This window comes from Euwallacea similis, chromosome 8 (genome assembly GCF_039881205.1).
Source record: "Euwallacea similis isolate ESF13 chromosome 8, ESF131.1, whole genome shotgun sequence".
NCBI classification, from domain to species: domain Eukaryota; kingdom Metazoa; phylum Arthropoda; class Insecta; order Coleoptera; family Curculionidae; genus Euwallacea; species Euwallacea similis.
In genome coordinates, this window is record NC_089616.1 from 1,779,010 (window position 1) to 1,805,449 (window position 26,440).

Here is a 26,440-nt window from a genome sequence, read left to right on the forward strand (position 1 = left end):
TGCCAAAATCGCTACAACTTCTATACGATGCTTTGCCACGTACACCCTACTTTCCAGATTCAGCACCATCGGATTGTCATCCGATGAAGATGTAAAAACGTATTTGGGCCAGTTTTTGCCGAAGGAACGGTTTTTATGAGCGCGGTTCATGATCCCGCGCTCAAAAAATGCCTCAAAGATAGAGAAGTGTGATAAAGTTAACATTTTCAGTGGAAAAAAATGATCTTTCATTTCCATTGTAAAATACGCAACGGCTTTGTGGACAACCCAATTTGCACTTCGCTGATCGAAAAACGAAATCAGACGAACGGGTAATTTAATATAATAATGTATATTTAATAAAAATATATGTAAATCAGGACAATATAATAAAAATAAATATATAAGTACAATATTATGTGACTAGATGACATGACTAAAATCGAAACACGCAAATTAAATAATATTCGGGTATATGACTAGGATAAGAATAGACTTTTTTACACTAATTGTAAGAATGAATCTCTACAAATACACACAATTTAATAAATGTAAAACTTAGATCGCTTATCTAAGAATAACAATAATTTTGGACAATGTGCGATATTAAAGTATAATGCTAACATACATTCTTTATATATTTTCAGTTAAAAAGAGGTCGTCTTAGTAACTTCAACTGCAGAAATATAATATAAATAACACATGAGAATAGATTATAGCTTAACGAAATTTTATATATTATATAGAACCCGTATATTAAATGTTATAACGAATAGTTTTGTGTCACGAATCCTGCCTAGGACGTTCTTATAAATATTCTAAGAACAAAATACTTTAGTCTACAACATTTAAAGTGGGGCAACGCCCTAGACATGTCCCACGATTTTGATTTTACGCTCATTTTACTTAATTTTTAATCTACGAAACCTTCAACTCCTCAATCTACACCTATGATTAATCTAATTCTTCAAAATCATACTCCCAATCGCAGAGCGAGGAGACACCCGCACAAAAGCAAATGTTAAATATTATTTGGCATTATACACAAGTATTCTTTAATTAATACCACCTATTACACGCTCGTTAATGACAATTAAACCTTTTTTAATTACGAAATTAAAGTACGATACGGCACAACGAACACTCGTGTTTTCGACTACAACAAAGGACAAGTATACAGACGAAGGTAATTGAATTCACTTAGCGTTAATCCTTCTAAGGCTTGAACTGTCTTCCGTATATTTTGTATTTATGTTCCAATTCCTGACGGGAAAATTATAAAACACACAGTGTGCCTAAACGAAACAACAGTGGGGCCTTAGATATACGAAATAGTCACACAAGGTCACAAATGTAAGTAAATATTGTCTCGTTTAAAATGACCTTGTTTTCGCAATTGTGAAGATTCAGTTTAGCGGGTATATAAAGGCACAAGTTTTTGTTTTTCATGTCAAAGTTAAATTAGCTCTATTTCGCCGATTCGAATTTAACACCTACAAGTGGGACTCTGTGTATCTAGTTCCTCCTAGGTCTAAACGTAAGATGAACCGTACTCAACCTTAATAACGGTTAAGTGTGCCTTTATTTATTCATTTTTTGCTATATAAACCATATTTCACGTTTAAACTGTGTTGTCCAATTCAGTGTCCGGTTTTTATGCTTAATTAATGTGCGTTGTACAAATACAATTAATCGAACGAAGGTTAACCGATTATAGTCATTGCAACTCGCGCTAATTGCAATTGCAATCAATTGCCATTGCAGTCCACGCTAATTGCAATTGCAATCAAGTGCAATTTTTACAATTCGGCAATTACAAGTGCACGATTAATTATCACTATACAATTAATTATAATTGCGTAATTGATTATAATTCCGTGCCTAATTAATTATAATTATTGTTGAAATTAATGACAACTACAATCGGCTTTCAGTTTGACAAATTAAACCCATGAACTGGACCAAGAAGAAGTGACTCTAACGAAACCATCAAGCAAGTGAAGGTGGTAAACGTAATTTGCATCTCCACAGTGGTGATATATTATGTACCTTTATGAAACGTTAAAATTTGTTTTATACGGCAAATCTAGTTTCATGTATATAAATAAATATAGTTTTGGTCCAACAAGTAGATTACTATATAATGGCAATGTATAATGAGGTAGATAATGTTGTTTATTTCGTATGTTAAGAGGAAGCTCAGTTGTAAGTATGTACTATTTTACTGATTTTTTTTATCAACGGATAACAACAAGTGCTGGAAGTAACCTTGTTCAACGGGAAAATGAAAGATCCTTCATCAGATCGCATGGTTCCGAACTAAACAATACTCGTAACGGCTACAATATTTCGAAGTGAACTCCAGCCCTTCCACACAATACTAAAAAATCCACAATTTAGGGGAAACTACTAAGTACAATCACTCTCAAATAAAGGGTGACAAAGAGGAATGGATTCGGTGTTAAATCCCTTCATTTCAGCTTATCTCTTGAAAAGAGTAAAAATCTGTATAAAACGTTAGGTGATTCAATCCGAGGCCGTATGTTTCCTCGCTGCAAATAGTGCGAGCGTCCAGGAAACATTCGACTCTCGACCGATTTAGCTTAAGCTCCACCAAAGTGATTCGTTTCGTTGCGAGGCTTATTTATGGATCGAGGAAGAGGTTGGTACTAGTGGTACCCTTTCGCACGCGTTAGAACGCTTTTTCCAATGGAAGAATGCGAAAAGTTCCGTCCTTGATTGGGGAGGTCGTCCAGTTTGTATCTGGTTGGGTTAGGTTAGTTTCGGTTAACTGATAGAACGAACGACTAGTGGAAAAAGTCTGTTGGATAAGGGTCGAATTGAATATTACCCTGTTTTGTTACTACGTACTTGGCTGCCTATAGTAAAATCGTACATTGTTGATTCACAGGGTGTACGTCTGTGGTTTGGTATTTTAACAACAATCAAATTGCTTAACCATTGAATCGTTAACGTATCATGGTCGTAGAAAAAGGCAATGCCGGAAAGTACTATTTTCCTCACATCTTGAGCAATAGACTATTCAACAAGGCAGCAGGAATCGAAGCGACATAGTATTTAGGTATCGGAACAGGGAGTTCCAGTAAAACGTTGGCAAGAGGGTACCACAAATTTCTCAAATGAAAATGGGGAAGTTTAGCTCAGTTTACCCATATGAGAAAACAATTTGGCTTCGTGGTAGAGGAAAACAGAACAGAAAACCACCAATTCTGGATCGTCAGAATCGGAAAGAAAGGTCATAGCGACTCTAGAAAACAAAATTGATCCGTATCAAGTTTGAGTCACCATAAAGTCAAGAAATATTTTAAATTGAAAAACACTTTAAATCGCTATAAAATCGAGGAACATTTTAAACCTGAGAGCACCATCTCAGAAATATTTTCTTTTGGATGAACTACGGTGAAATGGAACGGAACAAGTTAATGATCGCAACGACTCCCTAGATGATGGACAGAGGTCACCATCTATGGATTCCCGTCCCGGCCTCTCAACTGTGTATCACCCTGGTGGATTTTCGCTTAAATTTTCAGGTTACAGACTCACTACTAGAAATAGTTTTCCACATTGTAAAGTAACAATAATAATTCGAAAATATCTGAAGAGGTTGGTTACTAGAAAATGCGATTTGGCACATGTCTGTAGAGTAATCCGAAACAGTTCACACTGATTTTTGAATGATGAATCATTAGGAAAAGAAGGGGATCGATGTGCCAAATCTTATTTTGATTTTTTTTCATTTTCAACATACAAACGTTTACATTATGTTAAAATATGGTCACATTTCAAAGCGAATTACTTATTATTATACAAGGCGAGGCGTTTTTTAGTTGTCCGAGATAAACTCTTTACATGTTTTAAATATAAATAAGTTATAAAGGACGCAGTTTGAATGTTATACAAATGCTGAAAAAGGACAAACAATATCCTACAATTAGAGGCTTATACATACAGGGTGGAGCAATATAAACATGCGCCAAAAGTAGCGCAGTTGCAAAATCATGGTTGGAAAGTTTCTCTTCCAATAAACCACTGGGTCGCCAACGGCTTTTCCCCGTGGGCCAGAACGAAATTTCCACCCTGACAATGTTAGTTACAACTAAACGAAGACCTCATTACGACCTCAAAGTCGAAGCTCATAATACGCTCATAAAGCTGCGGTAAATAAATGCAAAAACCCATTTCTCATGGAGGATTCAGGTACGAGTTATTCATAGAACCATAGCACTAATAGTGCCCTGATAACAATAATACAGGGGACTCACTAGCACACACCGATATGATCTTGTACTTACTTTGAGGTAGGAAAGCATAGTTAACAGAAGTTTATTATTTAAATGTAATGTTGCACAGCGTGTACATAAAGTAATGAGTTTATTCACCCGAAAGGGACATTGAAACGGTTTAAGTTGAGGTACTTTATGTAGGCCCTGTATATTAAATTTATTTAGAAACAGTTAACCGTAACCGCTCGTATATACGTAGAATAACGCTCATAAACTAGATTGTGGTGTTACAGTTTAATTTGAATCTCGTGTAAAAACGTTGCTATTTTATAATATTATTTATATTTATTCCATATAGCGTTACAATTACAATTCTTATCTAATGAACATTCACAAAGCAAACTCCTTCAGGTATCGGATGTAGTTCCTCTAAATATTCTAAATTCGGATAAATATTATTCGTTTTGGAATATACATAGATACATGTATAAAATATAAATTTTCTTTGCAAGTTTTTGTACCCTATTCGAAGGTGGAACACAGAAAATTCATTAAAATTGAATGGTCTTGGATAAGTAAACATATGCCTCAGGTTCGAGCAGGTTATTCGTGTTTCGTAGGAGAACCCCACACATACACACACACATACACACATACACACATACACATACACACACACACACACACACACACACACACACACACACACACACACACACACACGGATTAAGCAACCACTACCAAGAAGGTAAAAATTATTCATCATGAACCTATTCATCATGACCTTATTCGTCATAAATTTACTCATCATGAATCTATTCATCGTGAATAAATCAGAGGTTGAAGTCTGAATTGTATTTCGAAATATGAGTGAATAGAACTGTTCTCAGCAGTGCACGAAAACAAATCTTTCCCATAGCCACAGAATGAGTCAAACACCCCGAATCGAATGGTAAAATCGTCCGATTTTCTATGAAGTATAAATTCGGCCATTGCTTTGAATGGTGCAATTTTTTCGGTAAAAGTTGCCCATTATAACTACATCCATAGACGTAATTTATGTATATGTTGCATATTGTTACGAGGCAGAAGTTCGCTTAACAATGCCACATACGTTTATTCAAATTTTTATCGTCCGTCCCCCTCGAAAATGAATGAACTTATTCAAAATTGCTTTTTGCTAAGATCGTTCTTTTTCATTATTTTAGGGGTGAGTCACGTTGGGTCGTCGGAAATTAGCATAATAAGCTCACACCAATGGGAGATCACCGGCTACGGTTCCGTGTAAAAACCAGAATTGGCAAATTTTCGTTTTCTAGATATTGTCGGTTGCGGAAAAAAATTCGCAAAAAGGTGCACTTTTGATGGGGAAAAGGGGGAGAAAAAAGGAAGAAAAGAACGGAAAAAAAGAACAAATTTGCCTTCACCCAAAATCACGACTAAAATGTGAAACGACTAAAATTGAGCAAGAAAAGCTAAAAATGCGCAATTAAAAAAAAACGAAATTTTTCAGCGGCACCATGCAAATTATCCAATTTCTTTGCCCTTCAGCGTTAATATCCCTTCGTTTCCTAAATTCTGTTAACATCTGTCAAGGGCGCGTGGTCAAAAATACCCTCTTTTAAAGCTTTTCATGGGTACAGTTCGGCACGTTATGCATAAAATCCCCTTTTTTGTACCTTTATGCATCTGGTGACGTTAATATTACATTCTAAGGATGTGACCTTCGGCCACATCCGCAATTTTAAATTCAGATATTGGCTGTTTTCATATGGGTAATCACCCATACAAAACCTTAACTGACTAAAGTTTAAAAAACAATGTTCAATAAACTAATTAAACGTATAAGACTTAAGATTAATTTTGATTTTCGCGTAGATTAGCACCAAAATCTGTGAAAAATTAATTTTTAGTTTCAAGTAAAAACTGCTGAAAAAGGGAGACACTGAAAAAATGGAAAAAATCTCTAAGAGAGTGGCCACGCTAGACTGCGCCAAATCGCGGAAAAAGACAATGGCGCTACGGAGACTGCGAACTACGCAAGTGTTCTGGTTGCTGAGCAAATAAATAGGGCATGCGCTTAACTGCTGAAACTATTCAGTCAGCTGATTCTGTTACTATTTATAATACCAATAAAATCTGTTCAGTTCTGCCTTTGATTTTTCCTAGGTCCGCGTTTACCCTTGACCTGAGATTTGATTAAACCGTTTTCTTATTAACCCTGTATCTTTATTTCATGTAAGAATGAATGGTCGAGCCCCGTGACCCTGCAGTTTTTATCGCTTTGCGAAAACGTACAAATAATATGAAACCTCAGAAGTGCAGACCACATTAAATCAGAAATTATTTGGTTTTTGATGCCTAAGAAAAATAATTGAAAGTAATTAATATTATTACGGCCTTGACTGCTCTATATTGCAAAAGTTAGTTAAAAGAAAATTTATACTGAATTGAACTTCGTCCGTCGATCCAGATACCGTGGGAAACTGACTTTAATCGAGTCCACGAGACGATTTAATTGATAATGCATTTTCATTGCGATTAGTGCCTGTTTCAGTGATTTAACTGGTGTACCCTTAAAGAAATCAAAAACAATTTAAAAGTCTCTCTTTTCCTACATTTTCTAGGCACGTAACCTCAATGACGAATCGAACATAACTTTTTAATTATTTATGATTTTGCCAACGGTATTAATTAATGACTTAAATCGTACCAGGGAGGTAAATGATCGAAGATTCCTGTTTAAATTATATAGTTTGTACAGCTCATTGTTGAAAACAGGGCTTTTGATACTAAGTAATATTTATCATTGATGCCCTTTTCAACTATATCCGTTAATATCTTATCCAAAATCTTGACCAAATATTATATAAAAACCGCGTTACACCAAATTTGTAAACACGCGTCAAAAGTGATAATAATTCCCTTATTCTCTACATACTCCAGTTAGGAACTTGTTAAAAGGACTTCTGACTAACTGGACTGGTGTTATTAGACTGATTGTATCTGTTGCAGATAACCCTGAGTAATTGAATAATGTTCCTTTAAAAGCATTAAAAAAAGAACCATTCAAACCAACCATATTCAGTCCGGGCCTGTCTTCCTATAGAAGACGTGAAAAATTGTCACCATTGGTTTACAAAAATTTTAGGTCCGATGTATATTTACGTGTTGTATCAGTCGAAACATGCGCAGTTTCACACATTATAAAATAATCACATAAAGCATGCAGAACAATGAAGAACAAATCGAGGAAAAAGCTCTTTCTGAAATGATAGTCCTGACTGGTGCAATTAGACTGATTGTGTCTGGTTGAGATAAGCATGAGCAATTTAATAATTTAGCAGTCGTCACCAAGCTGTCAGTTCCAATATTAGAATTTACATTTATATAAATTATGACATTTAAGGTTTTTCTATGTTTGTGGTGGAAACGACTGAAATAGTTGCTGAAAATGGATAATTTTGGTTTTTTTTTAATTTCACATTAATTATTATTTTTTCTAGAAAATCATTAATTTAAATGTCATGGTAAAAATTACATTCATTTAAAACCAACAAGAAACAAATTACTTAAGTCCGGGCCTGTCCCTCTATACCAGACTGCCGAAATTGTCGCCATTGGTTTACAAAAATCTTAGGTCCAACCTATATTTACACGTTGTCTTATTCGATACAAGCAGAGTTTCACAAATTATATGGAATCATGATAATCATAAAAAGTCCTCAAACGCTCTATCAGAACCAAAAGGAAAAATTCCATCATGATTTTTCCCGTTTTTAGCCATCGGAGCCAAATCTATTATATTTTTAACCCCACGAAATGGGCGGAAGATCTGCAGTCTGTACGATATGCCCCCCCCCTCCCCATCTTCCCCAAGAAAAGAAATTAAAACGTTGTAAAGTTTACACACACAATTTCCTAATTCCCGAGGTTTCTTCAAAATTTTGTCTTCCTAATTTTTTGACTCATATATACGTCATATAATGACAATTTTAATGCCCAATACCGGAGTGGACACTCATGTTTTTTGGCGCCCCACATAGCATGGGAAAGTCACTCCCAAGACGATGTTATGCTCTGTTCTACAAAAATTCTTGAGCTCAAATTTGACAAGTGGCGCGTTTTTAAAGTCTCCCCTTTACGCTAACTCAGCAATTTGACCACAAAAGCCCTAACAAAGGACTCTAAAATAATTCTATGTATTTTCAAAAAATTAGCTTTTTATGGTCTTCTCGTAACAACCTAAAATGAAGTGTCATTATCATTTGATACGCGATATTATCCTAATCATTAAATGCGGAGCATCGTTTTATAAGACCGGTAACGGCTATCACTACCGATCCAAATACCATTGAGGACATTTTCCAGGCAGCGTGACGTATCCTACGCTTCCAGAACAAGAACTTACCTTTAGGTTAATTTTAGTTATTAATATAGGAAAATAGGCTGTAGCGGACGAAGTAGTCTCGAACGGTCTTTAGAATATTTTTGAGAAACCTTCCCAATGCTACCCAAAGGTTGCTGAAGAGCTCATAGAGAGCCTGAGCGTAAAAACAGGAAGGAGGAAATTGTTTGCGTTACGTCAAGCGCCGTGCGCGCAAATGCCTCGCCACGCCTCTTAGGCAGGAATGTATAAATACGTCGGGATCCCACGTTCCCGCTTCAATCAACCTCGAAAAATGGAGAAGATGAGTTCGAACGTTACCTCATAAAGTCCACCGCAGTTGCAGGGAATTTTTTTTTACTTGAACGACTAGCGAGGCAAATTATTGACGCTTTAGAGTTCCAGTTGAACAGATTCTAGCATTATTTGCCTCAGTGGATTTAAATGAACTGCAAAATTTGACTATGCATCGTCGCAACATTTTAAAACACTTGATTTAGAATATTTAGATATTCGTCCGATAATAAGATTGGAATCAACGTATGCAATAAGTAGCTTGAGAAATATTCACTACTCACCTATCACCCATTTGGGGGGCGAATGGCACACGAAAGATGTTTCACACCTGCTCCGTTTGGCCCCCAAATGGCACTTGAAAAATATCTAAGCCGGAGATGAAACTTCTCAGAAATCTGTCTCTTACATAAACTACGTTTAAATCAGAATGATGAACTAGTGACTTTTTATCTGGCTGTTGAGCAAACTACGTCTAGAACTTAATTCATACATACATTTTGCGAACTAATATAGTATTATATATCGAGATATAAAATAGGAACTTCTTTAAACATCACCTAAAGCTTTCTATCGTACAAAACATTACCTCTCGATATATTTTAAGTGAAAATCAACAGATCATATATAAAATTTCACTCAGTCTTTCTGTATTTGCATAAAAATATGTGCTGATTTGTTCCTCGTAATATACGAGGCATAATTTTGCAAATATAGGAATCAGCTTACTTTATACTATACTTTATGATTATATGATAAATACTGGTTAAAATTAAAATAATATAAATCACAGGTGACGTGGAATGGCCATCGATTCTTTCATAGGAACGAAAAATGTGCATATCTTACCCGACCAAACAAGATTTTTGCGTGTTGGACACGTTTTTTTGGTGATTTCACCAACGGGTTAATATGGGAAAGTTTATGGATAGTTTTTTAGTCAGTTTCACGTCTAATCGTATTGCCCCCCGGGCCGTATTGGGATAATCAAAGAACGAGGTTTAATGCCCAGGCTGTTTTTAAATTTTAGAGTAATGGGGTGATTGAATTTGAAATTTAGGCTAATCTAATGTGTATGAATTTTGATTCAATTTAGCGGATTTTGTCGGTTTTTTTTTCGAATAAGATAAGAGAAGATAAGAATATTAAAAAATAAAACCAATTAAAATACATTAAAAATTTAAAAGCCTCAGTGTTTTTTTTTTAGATTCCACCCCCTACGGGACGACGCTATGCAAAACGCGTTAAAGCGTTGTAAATAGTTTCAAGTAAACCAGGATCATTAAAAAAAAATCAAGTAGGCGTTGGAATATCAGATGCATGTCTTGGATAAATTCATTTAATATCTACTGTCGATCGCCAGATGTTTTATAGCGATAGTAAATGGCTTAATTAACGACCCACGTTTACCACGGTTCATCGCCTACTGCGAGGTATTTTTTAATGACCATTACAGTGAAGCACTGAAATATTACTCTGCGAAGTAATTGTGTTATTAGTGTTGCTTTGGTAAAGGGAACCTGCAAGAATTTGTCGAACCCCGAAAATGCGGTAACACCCTCGATGTTGGCTTGCGAAACCAAATAATTTCAGACCGAATTTTTCGGAGGTTTCGTCATTCTCCTTCAATTTTTAGTTAAAAAATGATTTTGTTGCATTAAATGCGTTAAAGATGGAAAAAAAAGTATTTCGCGGCATTTAACTGTCGGAATTTGACTTCAAAAACTTAAAAGAAATCACTTTTAATCCTTTAAATTCAAATTCAAAATTTGTGAAATAAAAAAAAATCAACAAAAATGGGCAAAAACAAACGAAAAAAATTCGTAAAATTCAAGATAAATTTTTAAAATCCAAACGCGCAACTTTTACACTGAGGAATCGTGCCATTTTCTCTTCTCATCCCATATAACCCATCTGGGGTAGCTGGAGTTTACGACTCGAACAAATCGTCAGCAACTGAAAAATACCCAAAATATCATTCTTCAATTGAAGAATCCTAAAATTTTGTGCTTTGTAAGTAACCCGAGCTAACCTGGACTGGTAGTAACATGCGCTAACCTGAACTAACCTGAGCTGCTCTAATTACAGCAATTTATATAATTTTTGTACAGGCACATGTATAGGAACATATTGGGAGTGTGAGTAATACACGATATTCAGATCGCAATTAAAGAATCCTCTTGAGAGCTCATTTAATCGCTAATAGTAATAAAATAGCAATACCTTCCCTGGAAGTTCCATCACCATAGCACGAAATTCTATGTCGTGAAATATTAACCGCAAATCGAGCACAAAATCCAACACAAAATCTTGTTTGATTAAGCGAACCGTGGAAAATGAAACCCGACCTGAGGGTTTTAGTTAGGCCGGCGTAAGGGTAAAAGTAACGGTTAAGGGTGCAGGTTGTCTTTGGAGCATTGGTAGAAAAACTACTGATGGCACCACTCTGCGATCAGACGCAGAATCTTCCAGTAAAAAAGCTTGCATTACATACCCGGGCAATTCTGAAGAATTTTCGTCATTCTGCAAATCTCTGTTGGCTTGTGGTAAGGCATAAGTGGCTGGAAGTTGGGCTTTTCTTGCGGCATTTTGAAGCGATTGACTTACCTCCAGTGGCAGTTCGAACTTTGAAGAATTCTTCTTTGGGGTGTCCGGTTCTTCTTCTACTGTGGCGCCCTCTTTATGGCCATCTTCTGAGTTATCCTGAGTTTGTTGATCCTGATTTGCGTCTGTGTGACCGTTAAAGGATGGATGAAATGGTAATACTGGTTGGTGGTTGTACAGGTGGCGTTGAAACAAATCTCTTTCCAGGAATGATTGGGGGCAAATAGGGCACTTGAACGGGCTGTTTTCGTTGATGGAATGAGTTCTCTCGTGGATGAACAGCATTGGTAGCAACGGGGAAGAGAACGTGCAAAAAGAACATTGGTAGGGCTTTGCGTTGATTTCATCAAAAACTGTAGAGAGCACGTTTTGAATTCCAAACGACTTTGAGGCCAAGTCGCTGCTTCCATTAGGGGTTTTCGGGCTGGGGCTTGCGCGCTCTATTTTTATAGGTTTGCTTTGCTTTTGATTGTGGCCAAATGATTGGTGCAGCTGCTCCAACTCGGACCATTTCTCGAGGCCCGTTTGACCGTGGTCGCTGATCAGGTGGGCTTTCAGCCATTTCGTGCTGCGAAATCTTCTGCTGCAGATGGGACACACTTCCGTGAAATGAGTAAAATAGCGTTGGCTTAAGTCAGCGAGATCTCCAGGCTTAGGATTCATGGGTTCAGGTTCTGGAGTAGAAGTACGTGGATGAGGAGCAGCTTCCTCTGGTTTTTTCGGCTGGATAATGCTGGCGCCATACTCAACGATGCCATGGGTGTTGTGCTTGTGAACGCGAAGAAAATATTTGCTGCAAAGCTCCTTGTTGCAAATGTCGCAAACGACTCCGCCGATTTGAGCCCCGCTTTCGATCTCAATGCCGTGCATTCTCTGCATGTGGGTTTTCATAAAGTACTTGTTGCAGAGTTCCTTGTTGCATATCTCGCAGTAACTGCTAGTGGGAGTTACGTTGACTGATAAGCGTCTTTCTGGTACATTGCTATTCGGCATAAACAGTTTGCTAGTGGATTTATCTGTCATAAGCTCGGCACCAGCACATTCCTCCTTGGAGCCTTCAGGAGTTGCAGTGGCAGTGGAATGGATTTCCAGAATGTGCTTCTTCATCTCCTCGCCATTCTGGAAGTCCTTTCCGCACAGGTCGCATAGAGTGTTGTTGTTGCTGTTCTCAGAGTCGGCTCCTTTTTCGAAATCCGCAGTGTCTTCCAGAAGCAGCCCATGCTCAGCCACCATGTGAGCATGCAGAAAAAAGCGATTTTCGAATCTTTTATTGCAAAGGTTGCAATTGGTTGCAACCCTAGAGACATCAATGTCATTTAGTTGAAGGATCATGGTCTGCAGCTTCTGCAAGTCTTCGCTAATGGTTTCAGGATTTAGAGACTTCTCTGGTGTTGCGGTTATGCATCTCTCGTCATTTTTCATTTGCTCTTCGCTGACCTCCGAACTATGCTGAACCAACCTAGTGCCAGCTTCTAGACTGCCTTCAAACTCCTTTGGGGACATTCTTCTGTGTACTGTGCTATTGTGCAACTGAGCCAAGCTGCTGTTTTGGAACTTAATCCCGCACATGTCGCAACTGATTTCGCTAGGTGACGTAGTTTTTCGATCGCTCATTTGTTGCTGCTCGGTCACGATCAGATTTAAGGGACTAGTTTGCGTGGTGAAGGACCACGAGTGGTTGTTCGAACCTTCCGATTTTTGATCCTTTTCCTCGGCAATGTAGATTCCATGGCGTTTCATCTTATGCGTGCGCAGAAAATATTTGTTGCAATACTCTTTGTTGCACATTTCGCAAAAGGCTTTGGGATTCATGACGCCTATTCTCCTAAGGCGACTGGTCAGATCAAGTTCTCGGCTGGACTGACTTGGTGACATCTTCACAGAATCATAAAATAAGAGGTTGTCGTCTGATTCGTTTTTGATTGAGGTAGTTTCGGTTTGAACGTTACTGTGGCTGCCGCACACTTCGGCCATTTGGTCTTCAGCAGTTACTTTGTCGCTCTCGCTGGATGATGATGGGCCATTAGATGTCGAAGTTGAAACCCGATTCTGGACATCGTTAAATTCGCTGTCTGGATAAGCCGGCACGGATTGTTTGGGTTTGTTCGTGAATCCACACGGAAAGGCCACACTGTAGGGATTCAATAAACTTATAGATTTATTATCGGTCTTTACAGTTACTTCAGGGCTCTGTACGGCGCCTAGTGGCTTCAAATTCACGTTGCTTACGTAGGATGGATTGTTTCCACTAGATGGAAGTTGCTCGTTACTCGATACATCACTGTAAATACCGTGTTTATTGGCTTTGTGGGTTTTGAGAAAGTACTTATTACAAAACTCCTTATTGCACAGTCCACAATAGGCATCCAAGTTGAAGATCCGGATTGGCTTAATTTGTATGTTCTCAGCCTGGCCGTATTGAGACATGGCCATGAATACGGGATTTGTAGAGTTCAAGGACATGGTATGCAGGTTGTTCTGTAGCCAGTCTTTATTTCGCAGCTCATCTGTCCATTGCATATCAGATTTCTGTAGCGTCAGGCATAAAGGTGAATCTTCAAATGACGTTGAAGGAGTGCTGGTTCCCAGATCATCTTCCAGTTCCTTTTTCGGCTTGACATGTCGATGTTCGCAAATGTTATGTTTATCCAGCTGCTCTTCGGATTCGAACGTTAAGCTGCATGAGGGGCATCGCAATTCAATATTATCGAAGGATTCTACGGTTTTTCCATCCAAATAGGACGAGTTGGAACTGAACGCCTCTGTCAACCCTGGTTCGGAATTGAAGATTCTAATGGGAGTAGATTGTTTTCTGCGTTTCTTTGATGATTCTGAAGCCGAAGGGATATTGCGACATCGTTTGGAGTTTCTAGATTGTTGAAAATTTGATGTACTGTTTGATATTTGCTCCCTCGTCGAAGGGTAACCTCCATGCTGGAGTAATCCAGTACTTGAAGGTATTGTGACAGATGTCATGGTTTTCCCTTGTAGGCGACATGCAATTTTCGTATAGGTCCCTGAAAGATTAAAGAAACCGATCAGATTACTCGTGAATTATGGTAAAATCGAGTGATTAGCTAACTATAAGGTAAGCGATTATTGTAGCTCGTAAATGAAGGTTGAGAGTAGTTTACTTTACTAGAGAACGTTCCCATGGCTGTTTGAAACGCAACGTCCTGTACGTTTTATCAGGAAAGTCGATAAACCGGCATATTTCACTAATAACTACGGTTTTGTGTATCGCCCCTAAACGTTGGATTATTTCGATATTTTTGCCGAAGGTGGCTCTGGATCGTCGTCGCGATGGTTGGAAACAATTCGATTGTCAAGTGTTCAAATAACTGTGAATCATCGCATCGAAGGTTTCGGGGCCAAGCAAAAACTGATGGTCGAGTCTCAACTTCCGAATCGAACGTGGAAAGTAGAAGGGCTCAAATTCAGGACAGTGGCGCACATAACAATAATAAGGATTAATCCGCAGCAACAATAAATGTAATAATGTCTTGGGCATCTGCCTCATTTGAAATAACAACATTCTGGAAAAATACCTGTTAATCTGGCAATGTTGCCGTCGTGACCATTCAATGTCCCCCGCGTAACCTGTAAGAAATTTGGAAAATTGCACTTGAGACATCTAGAGAATGTCTACCTGCAGCCATCCTTTTCAAAGACACTGTGTAAAAATTACTCTAAAAGGAGAAAATCCACTTTTTTATGCGATGAAAGTAACCCCACATAGCCCCAAATTACTCGATTACTGAGTGTAAAATTGCGAAAGGTCAACGAAACTATCTCTGTTCTAGAATCAGCAAATACGTCAACATATCTGATTTGACAGTATGGATGACAATATGGATACTGCCAAACACCAACGAGCAAACTTGAAAAAACCTTTTGCAAGAGCTCTATTTCGATTAAATTTTGACATCACAAGAGTGCAGAGAAACTCTTATTTTAAATTGACAACAGAAAAATTAAAACTTTCACGCAACTCGGCCTTTGGACATTTTCGGTTACTCTTGACCAGTGACTTGCGTGCTAAGTAAACTACGGTGTCTATGAACAAAAGGGCACACCAAGGACCATATTGGGCTGTACAAATAGTAAGCAGAATAATAATCTAATATTATATGATTTCTCCATTATTGTCGTTAATGGAATTCAAAAATAAACGTCACTGTTGCCACGCTAGGCAATTTAATGCACAAATGTGATACCAGAATCAATAATGTAACATATAATGCCATCAATCCATTTGAAGATGGCAGACCAATCGTGGAGAACCCAGAAAAACTGGATCAAGAATGGAAATGATGGAAAGTGTATGGCCATTCCGCCAACAATAACCGTTATTTCCACATCGACTGTGACTGTTGGGTGTGGAAACGGTTTTATATTCAGGGACAAAAAAAGTGGCATAAAAAATATAGGAAATAAGGCTGAATCTACTTCAAATAGGAAGAGCTTGAAGTGAAAAAATGGAGAAGGATCATCAATGTGAAAACAAGTCTAAAGTGTGAAGATGAGCACAATAAGAACAGGATCAAATGGGCGTCGCTCAAGTTTTGACTTTCTTTTCGCCATCACTCTTGGTTTTAGTATGAAAATTGACTGATTATCTCTCTCCCTCTTTACTCTCTTTGTCTTTACTAAACCGACCGCAGTGCGTTTAAGAAGGTCATTAATACACATGTTCCAATCAATAGAGAAGACTTATTTCATAAGCTATCTATGCGCTATTAAAACGTTTATTCGTTAATTTTTTTATCGTTTATTCGTTATGTTACATAAAACAGGGCAAAACGGGATACACATTTCTGTAACAAGTCATTAAAAGGAAAAGTCTGTCTTGGCCATTCATTAAACATTTGCGACGGTGGTCTATTGCAAGGAAGAATGAATCATTCGATGGACCCTCATTTATAGAAAATGCCGCACGATTTTGCAGCGTCGGCGTCGGCGTCGGGAGAGCGGAGGAATAATATGGGAAATAATGACCAAAACAAGTAAATATCGGAGGGAGGAATTGGTCACTCGCTTCCGATATTAATATTTCAGCTGATTGTCGCCTTTATAAGCAGTAGGTTCCCATTTTTTATTTTTTTAAATAAAAATTTAACCTCTGGACAAACTACAGTAAAACCGCAAATTACATGATAAAATTTAAATATACAAATTTCAAGGATTTGATGTGATTTATATGCGTGTCGTTTAAGTGAAGTTTGAGGGGGACGAATATATTAGCTTATAGATTCAGTTTTTCGAAGTCAAAGGCCTCATTTTATACCGAATAACCAGTATAAAATTCGGAAAAATTTTGAAAAAGCCTTATCCGCAACCTCCATTCCTGGCTCTTTCAAAATGGCAAAAAGTAAGTAGCAAAGTGACCCGATATCTCAGAAACCGTAAGCGATTTCGCAAGGTGATTTGTGTAGGGTTGTAGAATGCATCGAGACGATCGATTTAAGACACTTTTAAAGCAATTGCTAACACGCGTTTCCTAGATCGCCATTTGGAATTTGAAAAATATCCAATTTTCAACTATCTGAAGACCTTTCTTGGTTTCAAATTCAACGAAGAATCCGGAACTGATTAATATTTTACAAAGAAGCAGTGACGCATCAAATCTTTTGGTTTTAAAAATCAAATGATGATATAAAAAAACTCCATAAGCGTGCAGAATTTGATTAAATCAATAAAAAAATTAAAAAATGACATTTTTTACAACCTTTTTGCGAGCATTTTATTGATAATCATTCACTTTATCTTCCATTTTTTTTCTTCGCTATTCCCCTCCACTTTTTCTTTTATCTTTCACAAATTTTAGGGGACGTCACTGGTTTTCTTCAATATTCGAACGTCAGTAAATAAGACTGAGTTGAGTGAAAAATGCATCTGCGAGGGCGGCAATAATAGAAATTTTTATTAACTCTAGGAGGTATTTACCATTAGATCCATTTATATGACTTCGTAGGGGAAACCAATAACTATACTGTTTTTAATTATTAACGGGAATGAATAGGCCTTAGAAAAGCATACATTGGAGATAAATAGGGACGGGGAATAATCTCTAAATGTTTTCTGCAGTATGCCCCCATAGAATGTGGGGACTTCACGGTTTAATTGAATCGCTTCATGCAAACCAGAATTAAATAGTCGTATGTACGTATATCCAATTCGGCCGCATTAACGCAGCCTTGTACTAAACTTTAGTAGCATTACTCGGAGCTAGAATGATTCCTTTTCGAGTTGCAGCTCCCCCAGTAAACTACCGAAACATCCAACAAAAATTTAATGATGATCTGAAACAGACTTTTGGAAAAACCTCATTTGACTAGGGGATGCCGGAGGTCCAAGGGACAGTGACCTTCTAATCTATCTGACCTCCTTGCACTATATACATTGAGATTGATTGAGACAGCTATTTTGAGTGCTTGCGTTAACTACGAGAAGGCTGCACAACGAGTGCAAACATTAATCAATCAAATTCATAATCGGCGGGAATCCAAAAAATTAAACGCAGGCCGAAATGCATAGCCAATATTTAAACCAAAGTTTGTACTTCAGATCTGACACCACTGATTATTTGTCATAATCTTCAGGGGAACAAGGTTAAAGTAAAAAAATATCACCAAGCCGACAGGTACAACCATTTAAACGAATTTTTCCAAGTATTATGGGCTCTAGATACTTTAGCCTGCACGGAAGCCTGACTTTACATCTAGGGATTTTTGCGTACGGTAAAATACGAAGATTATGAGAACTCTATAAATATTCCATTAGAATCACTTCCCGGATTAAAAAAGTGCGCCAAATTATTTAGCAAAGTTAAAAATGTAATGTTTCCATTTTGCGAAACATTTTCCCATTTTGCGACAAAAAGGCAAAATCTAAAGCAAGCTGTAAATCAGAGATAATTTTCTCATAAAATTGTTGAAAATTCTATGTATATAACTGTCTCTGTATCTCTACAGTTTCCCAAATTCCAATATCTGGACCATACTGCATAAAAGAAAGACAACTAAGTCTTTTTATATGTTATTTGCGAAACCATTAAAATGCCGCGGATTGAGGCATAGGAACTTGGACAGAATACGAAATTGGGGTTTTATAAATATCTGAACTGAAAGTACTGACAGTTACTAATCAGCAACTCAGCAACTTACAATTTATTACATGACAGTCGTCGCTACTTCGCACCTTTAAGGTAAGTTTAGAAGAACTTTCAAAAGATCCGAGATTAGTGATAGCAAAGTAAGGAAATATGATGACGTATTACTTGTTTTCAATTTCGCAATTAGTAATTTACGCAATGTTTGGTTTTTAATCCTGGATTTCCTGGAAGATGGATAGGCACCCATTCAGAACGTTCTTGTCCAGCACACTCTCCATACATGACCCCGTTAAATTTTTTTTAAATTTGTTAACAACAAACAAAATAAATTAAAAACATTTGACGGTTTTATATCAAAAACTCACTAACCTGCAATATAAGTCACAGTTATTAACTCACCGAGTTTTAAGTCTATTTCACGACATATCTCGGAAATACCCCATACGCACAGGTATTATGCGTGTGCTCTTTTCGGCGGTCAGCACGCACAGTATCAATAAGAGGGTCGGCAAACGAAATCCCATAGTCGTAAACTACCCTCCCTCCCCTCCTAATTCTAAGCAACGAAATATACCCCCACTACTTTACCCACCCCTGGTGCAATCTTCAAACTTAATTTTCAAAGAAAACGGCGAATTTGCGGGGTTTATCAGTTTAATTTGAGGAAGAACACGTTTCGGCCAAGGCCTTAATATTGGGTGTTGCTAGGCCGGAGTTATGCCTCAGATAAATTACAGATTTTCCTATGACATTTTTGTGCCAAAACTGCAAAAATTATATTATATACAATCTGACCAATTAAAAGGGGTTGTTTGCTTTAAAAGAACGTTTACATACAAAAACAGAAAAAAATTACTAAAGTTTCATTTTTTTCAATCGACTGAATGTTTCCGGCACTTTAATCATTTTTTTTTAATAAAACTTTCATTAATTTTTGAGTCGATCTTGTCCTTTGAGTTTTTTGGACCGGATAATAACAACGGGGGAAGCCGGTGAAAAATCTGTTTTCTCAAATTGCTGTATCTCTCATACTGTCCATCCAAATTCAATCAACTTGGACTCGCTTGAAAGGGCATTTTACACTTAATTAATCGAAGATTTTGCCTGAGTTCACTAGTTCATATCACATGCTTTAGAAAGCACTATTTTCGTAAAATATTGTTTTTTCAATTTCTTGGTTAAGAAACTTGGCAAAAATGGCATGACACATAGTCTTCTTAGAGGGGGAGACCAGAAGATCTTTAGTTTTAATTAAAAAAAGTTAATATGACTTTTCTGGAAATTTTCAAAAGGAGGGGAGCTACCTACTTTTTAACTATTGTCCAACTTCAATAGCCGATATCTCCATATATGAATATTTAGACATTAGAAGAGCTACTGGCCTCCTCCTACAACAGACGTAAGTCCAATTGTTATTTTACTCCTTAACGCAGTGTAAGAGCCTTGGCCTAAACAAATACACGCAGCCAAAATTTTAAAAAATTCTCTCCCCTTTAAAGTTATTTTTTAATGAGAAATTAATCGATGAACAACTTTCCTGGACGTAATATAACTTCTAAATTTTTAATGCCGTAAATAGGCAATACGCCATAAATGACTTTTGTAAAACCTAACTGACTTATAAATAATTTTATTAATGACTATTCCAAAGTAATCCCTTGTTTTCTGCCATTAGGATTCCGGAAGAAATGAACGTTTGAATTAGAAAATTTAGATTATTTTTAGGTCAACATGGGGTGGACACGTAATCAAACTTCCCTAGACAAAAGACCTTTGAGCTTCTGTGTTTTTCTTTAGCTACCAAATTTTTAATATGTAATTTATTGATTTGGGGAACTTTGTAGGTTAATGTTTTGTCATTAAACGAGTATTTTCCATTGATAAAAATGATATAAACCACGTTCAACGAACAAATAAACAGTCCAATGAATATATCCAGATTTTAATGCCATTTCCCCCGTGGGTACGTAAACGATAAGAACCGCAAACATAAATTCAGCATTATAAATATCATATAAATTCTTATGTTAGCATATGCTATCAAAGCTTCGTGTTATATTTTTCAGCATAACAAACGCAAAAACTAACCTCCGCATGCGCAAACCCTCCGATAAACAGCCTCTTGATTGGTTTAAATTTATATAAACAATAAACTGTTATCTTTTATCAACTTTCATATTATCGATTTTAGTTAGCTGTTATCACTATTTATCCATGCAGTTATTCGCTTGTTGTAATTTAATAATTAGATTCATTTGTGGCATGCCAACAGAATTTAAATATGGTGGAGATATGGATATCAAATAATTACATTAGTTTAACTTATGCTTTCAAATAACAAAATAAATTTGCCCTTTTTTAGGCTTCGTGAAACGCAAGAGACTAAAAGCTCCGTGAAATGGTCGAAAATTTAATGCGTAACTTCAAAAACTAGAAAAAAGCAAAGAAAGGTCAAGTATTAGCTGAATTATGGTCGTATAAACGTCGTCTAAAAAGAATAACGCTGTTGAGGTTTTGTTAAACTGTTTTAAAAAAAGGTCGAGAAAACTGTTAAAAGATCGAATTAGAAAACAAAATTTATCAATTGTCTTCCTTCGTATTGAATCTCAAATTCGATTTACGTTTCCCACAGGAAATATAACCCAATATAAGGGTAAACTGTAAAACATAGGAACCAAGAATATCAGGCCTGACTTGTAGCGAATTTCGTGAGACGTGAGTCAATTTGCTTCCACTGTGATATTTCATTGACTAATAAGAATTTATTGCCAAATACAAGACTTTTCAAATTTTCCTGTCCAATCAACAGCTTAGGAATTAGAAAATATACAACTTCCGAGTTAATGCAAAAACAGCTTGTGGTTAAGAATATAATTAATTTAAACACTACAGACAAAAAAGTTTGCAGCCGGTCCTGGAATTACACATCACGGCCTGCTTAAAATATGTCTTGTTATTGGTTATTTTCGATATTTTTAACGTGATTTTAATAAAATAATTATATACTTTTTTATTAGCCACCCCATAAAAAACAAAACCAACCCAACTCTGGATACATATAAATGGAAGTACGGAAAATCAAAAGTTCAAAAAATATACAAAACGTGTCATTTGGAAAAAAATTGACATATGACTTAACACATGTAACTGTGTCAAGTCATATGTCAAAAAGACACGTAAATTTTACCCCCACGTTTGTGAATGGTAAGATTGTGAGATTCACATCTTCTAGATTATAGGTCCGTATAAATTACTGTTTCGGTAAAGAGGTGTATTGATCACTCGGACCCAGTACACCGGAGAAAAAATAACAATAGCAGTAAGGTAATAACCAAGCTGCTAGCAGTGCAGCAAAGTAGCCATTACCATCCCGAAATAAAAGAAAAATCTCATAAGCGTTAAGTACTTACGTTCTCTTCAATACATGAAAATACACGCGTATATTTAGTTACATATATTACCACACTATTTTTGTAAAGAATCTGTGAACTGGTTATTTAACCCGTGCGAGCAGGGGATGATTAGAATGACTAGCCTATTTGTCCCTAATGTTATAGAATAATAACATAGATGAGCCCTTGATCGGAGCCACATGAATATAATTGTATAAAGTTATAAAAATTATTCATGACTAGCGCCATCCAGTCGATCCTCGTTTATTTGTACATAAAAATCGATTTTATTTTTGATAAAAGAGATAAGGGAGTTGCTGCATGTCAGTAATAAACCACCTGTGTTGACACAAGACAATTAAAAAGGCTGATGGGCTTCATGTATGCAATAACGAATTTTAAATAAATTTGTAAATGTGTTTTTAAGAGATTAAATATAACTATGTATTAACTACTCAGGCTAACAATGACAATAAAATAGGTCCTAAACAAAGCAGTAAAGGCTCATGGGCAGTCAAAATTTCCATCTTTGTATACAATTTTTTTAACTTAAAAAAAATACATTTTGATAAATGCCACCTGATGGTGATATGATCTTAGTGGAAGCGGAATCATACCACCAAATGGGGTTGTGGTCTTCCGTGTTTCTCCAGGCACATGATAATCATTCCATGACGCTACGAACCACCCACGAGTACAAGGACCCCTGACGCACTGACACTGACCATTGACACTAATGTCTGATCTTTGCGGACAAAAAACTCCTAAATAAAAGAGATCTAGAACTATCCAGGGACGTTATATTTGAAAAGAAGGGCGAGAAGAGATCTCTTCGCTCTCTCGAGTTATATTCAGAGACGTTTTTTAAGGCACCAACATAAGCCCTAAATTAACCAAAGGATGTCTGTTGCCCCTATAATGTAAGGAATTAACTAAATTCAAAAAAATTAAAAAGCGTCAAAGAATTGACCGAAAATATCTGTAGCCTCCCAATTAAAGAACGAAAACAAGCAAAAGGAAATTTACTGTTAACTTTCATATCAAGTTGATTTCCATAGAAATAATTTCTATGGAAATTGTCTCGTAGTTATAATCCTACATATTACTCATACCCTATAAAAAAAGAAAAAAAAAACTGGGTACACGCACAAAAAAAATCCCCCTTCATTACTCGATTAGTCGGTAGGCCCATATATTCACGTGTGATTCGACGAGCTCTACCCTGACCTGCATGAAAGTGTAAACATTGGCCCACTGACTACACGGCAGCTTTTTTTGTAGGTCACTTTTATTGAAAGCTTATCGGCAGAGAAATAGAAAACCTTCATAAGGGATATGGGAGTTTCGACAATAAAAAAAAATCGAGTCATTGTCTTGCCGGCCCTGGACAATTTTTTTTTCTGGTTTATTTAGTACGAGCTGAAAAACTTCGATTCAATCAGCAGAATTTCGCCAAAACTGATGGATTTTATTGTTTTCGACAATATTAGAGTTTCATCTTAAAAATTACCCGTTTTCCAGCTCGTGAATGAGAAGAAATGATCAATGATGGTCTAAAGTGTTCTTACCCTAAGCCGACCCCTTAACCATCTTAACTCGTAAATTTAAAACCTTAACATATACAATTGTAGGTTTGTTGGGACTTCAAAGCCGCATAAGTGTGGCCCTTTCTACGATCTGTTTAGGTTGGAAGAAAAACGGGCAACTTATGTACAAGGTGGACCGAAATGCAACATATAGTAGGGATAAATTCTAATTATGAAAATAATAAATTGGGCGTTGGAAAAGGAACATCAACGTGCAGCGATAACAACTCAAACCAGGTATCCTTAAAATTTATCAAATTTTCTTTTTCTGCAAAACCAGGGAAAGCTAAAACCGAACGAGTCGTATTCGTATTATTACATTAGAAACAATAAAATGATAACAAAACTCTGCGCTCTAGAACAACTAAATGAAGTTCTGAAAATGGCCTCCACTCTATTGGCCAAACAATAACAGAATTGGTGGTGAAATTCCTCTTCCAATTTACCAAAGTTTCTACACTTACGCCCATTAAAGCGTATTAAAAATAATAATTTTTGATTTACTGATTTGAAATTGCTCCTAGAGGAGTTTTTGGACGCGATAAATTTGTTTAAAATATCACTTTCAGGCGCCAATAGGTGGCACCACTTGTGTCATGTTGCTGTAGGTACAAACAACGGCTTAACTTGTTTATCAGTGTTAATGACATGAGTTTCTTAACGAACACATTTTCAGGAAATTGCGTTATAAATTTGTCCCTCTAATGTTCCTGTCGGGGCTTTATTTAATTTAGTATAATTTCGAACATTTAAAAGGTCCTCAATTTCTTGCTCACAGGTAAAACCAGTTCCTCCAATATGACGGGAGCTTTACCTTTCTCTGCTGGAAGGATTTTAATATTATTATCTTTATGCAAAGAATTGAGCGCCTTTTGTTCGATGAACGTTAAATTTTGTTTAATTTTAAAAGGTTTAATTAAAATTGGTTTTGACCTCGTTGGAAACTTTTGTTGGTGTTCCTGGGGAAGGTTCGAGCCGCTTCCTACTTGCTTATATCCCATATAATCTCAAAACTTCTCCTTTTACCAGAAAATTAACTAATTTCATTGCTTAGTACGTGCACCCTGCGTGTGGGCACTTTTTTCAGATTCATGTTACACATAAAAATCGTTTTACGGTCAAAAATTTAGTGATTATCCTCATTCAGCGGAACAAAAACGTAACGAAAACGTTGAAATCGATGTATCTCAACCCCCCAATTAGCCGTTATCGCTTCCCTGACCACGACGAGTACGTATCGCTAAGGGGCCCCATTTGTGGGTACTTTTTGGAGTTGCATATTGCGCATAAGCCTCGCGTTACGCATAAATATAGTCAAAACCGTACCCAATTCTCATCGCTCATCGGAACAGAAATGTAACGAAAACGCTGGAATAAATGTACTTTAACACCCCCTTTTAGCTGTTATTGCTTCACTGACCACGACGAGTACGTATTGCCAAGGGGACGTTGTTGTTGGACAAAGCTGACCGAGAGGGTATAGGCATAGTAGGCCCACTTAGTAAATAGTACGTATATGCATGTAAGTGCGTGTGGCAGCATGGCGAAACGGATCAATAATCCTCCCACACCGGCAAGACCACTGGTCAGAAAAATGGCCAGTCGCGCAACCTTCATTTTAAGACATAAGTGACAGACACGAGACACGCCTAGCCAAAAATACTAATTCTTTTCGGTTCTCCGTTGCCTTAGCAATTAATTAGATTTGCCCTGCTACCTTCCCCCCCATGAGTTCATTTCGCTTTCTGTTCTACCCCCACATATGACTAGGAATTTAAGAGAAATAATTCGGATTTTCACAATTCTACGTGCAAAAAATGCTTCGCCGGGCTTCGACCGAGTGTTTCGCTTTTGGTGGGCACACTGAATCCCGTGTATAAAATCTATAAACATGCGGAGGACAAATATTAACCCTTCAGCGTCAAGGGAAAGTAGAATAAGGGGTTAAAAAACTGTAAACACGATTTGAAGAGAGCTGGTGAATGCTCAAACAAGTGCATAGAAAGAGGACAGGTAGAACACGTGCATCTGTTCATGCATAAATAATGTCCGTGTATTTTTGGATTCTGCTCAGTGCAGGCGAACTTGGTCACTTTCAATTTCCTACGGAAAATGGTTCAGCCGCGGTTTATAAACAATATCGATCAGTTTTCATTTTATTTCCAGACAAAGTCTCGTACACCCGAGCATTCGAATCACTCGCACAGCCCCCTGTCCCAGTGACGATCTCGAAAACTGCCCTGCTACATATATATATGTAACACAATTATTGGGAAGTTAACCTTAAAAGCTCATTCGCGGAAGTCCAATCAACATATAAAGGTGTCGCCGCAAATTCGGGCTGCGGCGCTCAATCGCACGTACAAATGGGTGCTCGATAGGCCTTTTCCAAGAATTAATGGCAAAAGGGCACTTACCAAAGACCGATCGCTAAGTTTTAAGAACTTGTCATCGCTGGCACACTGGCACCTATACGACACTGGCGAGGTGTACCTACTGATAAATTAAAGGGACAGCCCGGAAAAGGGACGATGGTGCGCAACTCCGCCAAATTTAGATGACGAAAAGCGGTTATTTGTTAAAGAAGTGCGTCGATGATGTTTCAACTTAGTTTAACGGATAATTATTTACGAATCGAGATGTACAACCCTGTAAAACACTGACATTTGGCTGTGGATACATTTTAGGATGCGTGTGCGGTAAACTAGCGAGTGGCTGCGTTATGAGCGCGGTAAACAAGCGAATAGCTGAGTTATGAGTACGGTAAACAAGCAAGTAGCTTGTTATAACTCATATCGGGGGTGTAGCGATGGGCTCTTTCTCGCGGAGCTACGGAACCT

At 37.2% G+C, this 26,440-nt stretch overlaps 1 protein-coding gene across 1 annotated transcript; it reads right to left on the bottom strand.

The window, feature by feature from the left end:
- Positions 1 to 10,834: 10,834 nt before the first annotated feature.
- Positions 10,835 to 26,438, bottom strand: LOC136410561 (zinc finger and BTB domain-containing protein 41). Its single transcript, XM_066392754.1, has 2 exons — positions 26,018 to 26,438; positions 10,835 to 14,525 (listed from the first exon to the last, which is right to left on the bottom strand). The coding sequence occupies exon 2, from the start codon at positions 14,482 to 14,484 to the stop codon at positions 11,266 to 11,268; it is 3,219 nt and encodes a 1,072-aa protein (XP_066248851.1). The 5' UTR covers positions 14,485 to 14,525; positions 26,018 to 26,438; the 3' UTR covers positions 10,835 to 11,265.
- Positions 26,439 to 26,440: the final 2 nt, after the last annotated feature.

What these genes read in the sequence shown, in the direction of transcription:
- LOC136410561 (XM_066392754.1), bottom strand. Translation starts at nt 14,484, where the DNA reads ATGACATCTGTCACAATACCTTCAAGTACTGGATTACTCCAGCATGGA.